Here is a 5,247-nt window from a genome sequence, read left to right on the forward strand (position 1 = left end):
AGGTCTCTGTCTACCTTTCTTACTCGCTCATATCGACCGATCGCTCTACTGATATATTTTCATCTCTCTCTTGAGACTGATCAAATCAGCTCGAAGAAACTTATGTAGGCCCTCCTCTTGCATCGTTTCTCAGTCAGAAGAGAGTTGAATGGTACTTCACGCTTCTCTGGATATCTGGCTTTCTCTTTCTCTCTCTTGTCAGCGATAAAGTCTTTATGAAGGTAAGTAAAACAAGAAGAGAGAAGAAGAGAACGATCGAATAGCCACTACAGAAATCACAGAAAGCGAGAGGAGAGTGACGGATACGAAAGAGACTATTCAGCGAGATAAGACCGGATAGAAGAACGAGAAGGTCTCTTCCTAAGTCTTTTTCTTCATCTTGTTCTTTTGAACGATGGCGTCGATCTTGAGAAGAGAAACGAACATACCTCCTCTGCATATCACTAAAAAGACGTTCCCCCTTATTCGCACGTACATAAAGAGATAGATACATACATACATAGATAGAGACATCGAAGATAAGTAAGCAGATGTCTATGTACACATATCTATCTCATATATATATATATATATATATACATATAGGTACCAAGTGTACATAATATAGATGCCTATGTTATATATAAATAAAGACTAGGCAGATGTATGGAGGGCATGTGTGAAAGAGATCGGCAGATACACCTGCATGTATATTTATGCACTCTCACATACATATGGCACTATGAAGAAGATAACTAGATGAACAAGTCTTTCTGAGTAGAGAGATCTCCTGTGTATCATCTAGCTGTCTCTCTCTTTCTTGTCTATTGTACTGTCGCAAGTGTATGTAAAGTTCTCCTGGGAAGATCTTGAAAGATAAGAGAAAGAAAGAAAGAAGAGGTTCTCGAGAGCTGTTCCCCCCAAGGAGGAATCTCGGAAAGCGAAGGAATCGAAGCAAAACAAGAAAAAGAAGAGAAGAGAAAGAAAGGACGAGAGACAAGAGAAACGGGAGAAGACAACGTTTGATATACAAGAGAGAAAGATGCGTTCATGCTGAAGATTGGCTCTTCTTATTGTCGATTTGAGAAATCCATAAAATCTCCCCGGTCTTCTGATCCTTCACAAGGCGCGCCTCTGCTGTCTCAGATCTCGGTAGCTGTACATACACCGCAACACACACGCGCCAACATAGACATCTCTCTTCGATCTATCGCGTTGATCTATCTTTCATCTCTCTATCTACCTCTCGAGTGGTCGATCACCTTACGTACCTTAGCGACAGTTAGGTGTCTTGAAGGGAGAGACTTCTTGTTGAAGGAAATGTGTGGATAGGCTTGCTGATAGGACTGGATTGCAACACACATCCAGAAGAAAAGAAAGACGAAGAAAAGAGAAGAGAACAGAAGGAAGCAATCCGATAAGGTATCTTATTCACAGCGAAGAAGAATACACAAGGGAGGGAGAGAGAGACAGAGACAGAGGGCCCATATATCTCTATATAGATCTATACCTGGATCTAGACAGATATCTTTTCTTTGAAGAGAAGCGTCTTAATTACGGAGGAAGGCTAAAGAAGAAGAGAAAGAAGTGAAATGGAATCCTATCAGAGACAGAAGATAGAGATTCTTTCCTGTATGAAAAAGAGAAACAATACACCTACGCCGAGAGAGAGAGGATCCTATTTCTAATGTATCTTAGTCAGAAAGACTTCTCTATCATCTCTAGACATGTGTGAAAAGAAGAGAAAGAAGCAAACAAAGTGGGCTGATAGAGAGAGAAATTCTGAAAGCTCTCTTCAGAGAATTCTCTCCATATCGTCATCTACAGCTATCCGCTAGTACAGACATACACATATATATCTATGTATATATATATATACATGAAGAGAGAGAGACAAAGACCAATACGAACACATAAAGGCCATTCTATCTACTTATCTATCGACCTATCTTTCTATCTCTGAGCGAAGAGAAGTGCAAACAAGGAGAGCTTGAGGACAAGCAAGAAGAAGAAGACTAGGAAACCTTCTTTTCATTCTTCAAGAAAAAGATAGACAAACTTTCCTCTTCTTTCTTTCTTTCTTATCATAAGAAAGACTCTTTCCACGAAATCTTTCCTTCCTTTTCTCTTCCTTTCTTTCTCTTCTTTTTCTTTTTCTTTCTCTTCTCGTTCTTTGACTGACTTGATAAAGAACGTCTGGAGGAGGAGGTTCATATCCAGAAGAAAACCGTTCCCATGTAGCAGAGAAAGGATTGAAGAAAGCGGACACGACGCGATCCCCCCGAAAATCTTCTTCTGTGAACTCATCGTCTAACCTGAAGCACCCAAGTTCGGGTGTACATACACCAGACAAACAACGAAGATAAAAGAAAAAAAGAAGAGAATCTTGTTTCTTCTTTACATAAAGACGATCTGCAAAGAGCAAATCGATGGGAAAGATACTAAAGACGCACTGATAGACAGGCAGAAAGAGAGAGAGAGAGAGATGGAAGATAGACAGATAGATATCGAAATACATATAGAGATATCTACAGGTAGATATAGAGTGATCCTGATATAGCTGTATAGAAATACACCTACACATCTACAGATGGGATTACAGACGGGAGAGAGCTAACTAACCCTAAACAGATAGAGAAATAGATAGAGAGATAGAAAGATATACCCAGATAGATCTATGGATAGATACAGATTCAGAAACGTATGTTTGCGAAGAAGAAGAAGAAAGATAGCGAATCTGAAGGCGCTGAAGAGAAGTAAAGAAAAAGAAGAAAAAGAAGAAGTTTCTCTTCATTTAGCATGTCTTCTTGATGTGGTGGAAAGAGTCTTTAGGAGAGAGGCTCGTCACGGCACTATAAGAAGAAAGCAAGGAAAGATAAGCTACGCTCCCAACACTAAGAGAAATAGAGAACGGTAAAACGAGAGAGAAGAAAGATGAAGAAGAAAAGAAAGAAGAAAGAGAAAGATATCCAGTCCCTTGCTTTTCCTTCTCTTTCTTAGAGAACAGAAGAAAGTTGTGTAAGTAGAGACAGCGAAGACAGGAATACAAAAATGAATGAGGCAGACGAAGGGGCAGGTGTCTGAAGAAGAGAAACATTTAGGAAAGAAAGATAAAGAAAGAAAGAGAGAGAAATAGAGATAGATAAAGAGAAGAACAAGAGAAAAGAGAAGAAGGATAGCAAGGCAGAGAGAGAGGGTCTTACGGAGAGTCTTTTGAAGAAAGCTTCTTCTTGTCTCTTTCATTGCAATAGGCAGAAAAAGAAAAGACTCCCAGAAAGACCAAAATAACACCCCACGTCTACATCCAAAAAGGACAACAAGAAGAAAAAGAAAAGAGAGACAAAGAAAGAGATAAGAAAGAAAGAAATAAGAGTGAAAGCGCCAAGAAAGAAAGAAGAAAAAGAAAAGAGAGAGATAAGGGCGAAAGAAAGAAGAGAGAAAGAGATAAAGAAGGAAGAAAAGAAAGAAAGAGAGGAAGAGATAAGAAAGAAAAAGAAGAAAAGGAAAGACGAGAGAGATAAGAAGGAAAGAGATGGGAAAGAGAGAGAAGGAGATTCAGAAGAAGAAGAGGGAGAGGACAAAGGAGGATCATAAGAGTAAAAAGAGCCAAGAGAATGTACATAAACAGTTTCGATTCCTACTGATATGTATATACACCTAAAGAAAAAGAAGATACACATGAAGAGAAAAGTCGGTCTGTCTCGAGACCTGAAAAGATCCAGGAGAAAAATAAAAGCCTTCTCTCTATTGGGTTATCTCTCTCTTCTCCTCTTCTTCCTCATCCCTCCCCAACAGGCTCAACTCTCCTTCTCTGTAGATACCTCTACACATATATATATATCTATACATATATATACATATATATATATATACATATGTGCGTGTGTATGTAGAGAAGGGAGTGGGCAGGGATAGGAGAGATTTCTATGCCGCTGTTGCTGTGGAGGCCTCCCGACATTCCTCCGTTCCTCGAGAAAGTAGGATGAGAAAAAAAAATGAAGAGATAGAAAGATAGATGGATAGATGCATAGATAGACAGGCAGATCTTTTAGAGAGAGGCAGTTTAATTGATTTGACGTTCTTTTCTTTCTTTCTTTCATTTCTGGGAGGGAGAAACAAGAAGAGGCAAGACAAGGAGAACAAAGAAGAAGAAGACGATCAAGAGGGAGATTAAAAAGATGAAAAGAATGGAGAAAAGAAGAAAAAGAAGATAAGAAGAAGAGCAGAATGGAGAAAAGAAGAAAAAGAAGAGGGAGAAAGATGAACAACACACTCAGGCTTGCTATTACATATAGACATGTGAAGAAGAATAAGAAGAAGATCGAAGAAGAAAAGAGAGAAAAGAAGAAAGAGTGAGAAAGAAAGAAGGAAAACGTACAGGATTGATCGAATCGACGTATGGGAGGTCCGCTCTTTGCCCGGCTGCATATCTCTTATATCTCTCTTCTCTCGCCGCTTAAAAGAAGAAAGAAAGAAAGAAAAGGAGAAATAAGAAGAAGAAAGGTCGCTTTAAAATTAGAAGTGTGGATGAATCTTCACTACTTTCCTCTATGGCGTATAGACATCTCTCGATAGAAACATGCCGCACTATCATTCACCCCCATGTGACGCATATGAAGCGATAGACAGACATACTCATGTATAAGCACATACACATATAAAAATACCTACACGTATACATTTATATGTATATGCATATATATATATATATGTGGAGAGAGAGATAGAAAGAGACATATTTGGATTCTATAAGTAGGTACATATATAGAGAGATGAACGTTGACTAAGACTCCGTCTCTACTTTTAGTGCATGCACGGGGTGTACATACACCTGGACGAACAGGAAGAACAGCAAGAAGAATCTCCCTTTTCTTCTTTTCCTTCTTCTATATGAGCAGTCTCTCTCTTTTTGTGAATGGGCGTCATGTCTCTGTCAACCTCCCCACGCCTTCAAACATTCCTATCATAAATGGAAGAGATATGCATGTGGATATGCATCTATACGAATATACATATATATGTACCAATATACATATATGTACATACAGATAGAGAGACAGATAGAGAAGGTGGGATATACTGAAGCTGACAGACAGACTACTCCATTCGATCTACCTACGGCATCTTACGAAAGTGTGTATCTAGTAGTGAAAATACATTGATCCTGTCTATCTCTCTTCGGGCCTCCTATAGATTCCCTGTCTGTAGTTAAGTACAGAACGCAGCCAGCAAAGAGACTTCTATCTATCTATCTCTCTCTCGTCTCCT

The 5,247-nt window shown here is 39.0% G+C and overlaps 1 protein-coding gene across 1 annotated transcript; it reads right to left on the reverse strand.

The window, feature by feature from the left end:
• Window positions 1-114: 114 nt before the first annotated feature.
• Window positions 115-4,432, reverse strand: CSUI_009877 (uncharacterized protein; the record flags this gene model as incomplete). Its single annotated transcript, XM_068069986.1, has 5 exons — window positions 115-1,135; window positions 1,251-1,325; window positions 2,162-2,294; window positions 3,183-3,277; window positions 4,358-4,432. Coding segments are annotated over 5 exons (486 nt in total), but the record flags the coding sequence as incomplete, so codon positions are not given.
• Window positions 4,433-5,247: the final 815 nt, after the last annotated feature.

The sequence above is a fragment of the Cystoisospora suis genome, assembly GCF_002600585.1.
Source record: "Cystoisospora suis strain Wien I chromosome Unknown contig_6241, whole genome shotgun sequence".
Classification (NCBI taxonomy): domain Eukaryota; phylum Apicomplexa; class Conoidasida; order Eucoccidiorida; family Sarcocystidae; genus Cystoisospora; species Cystoisospora suis.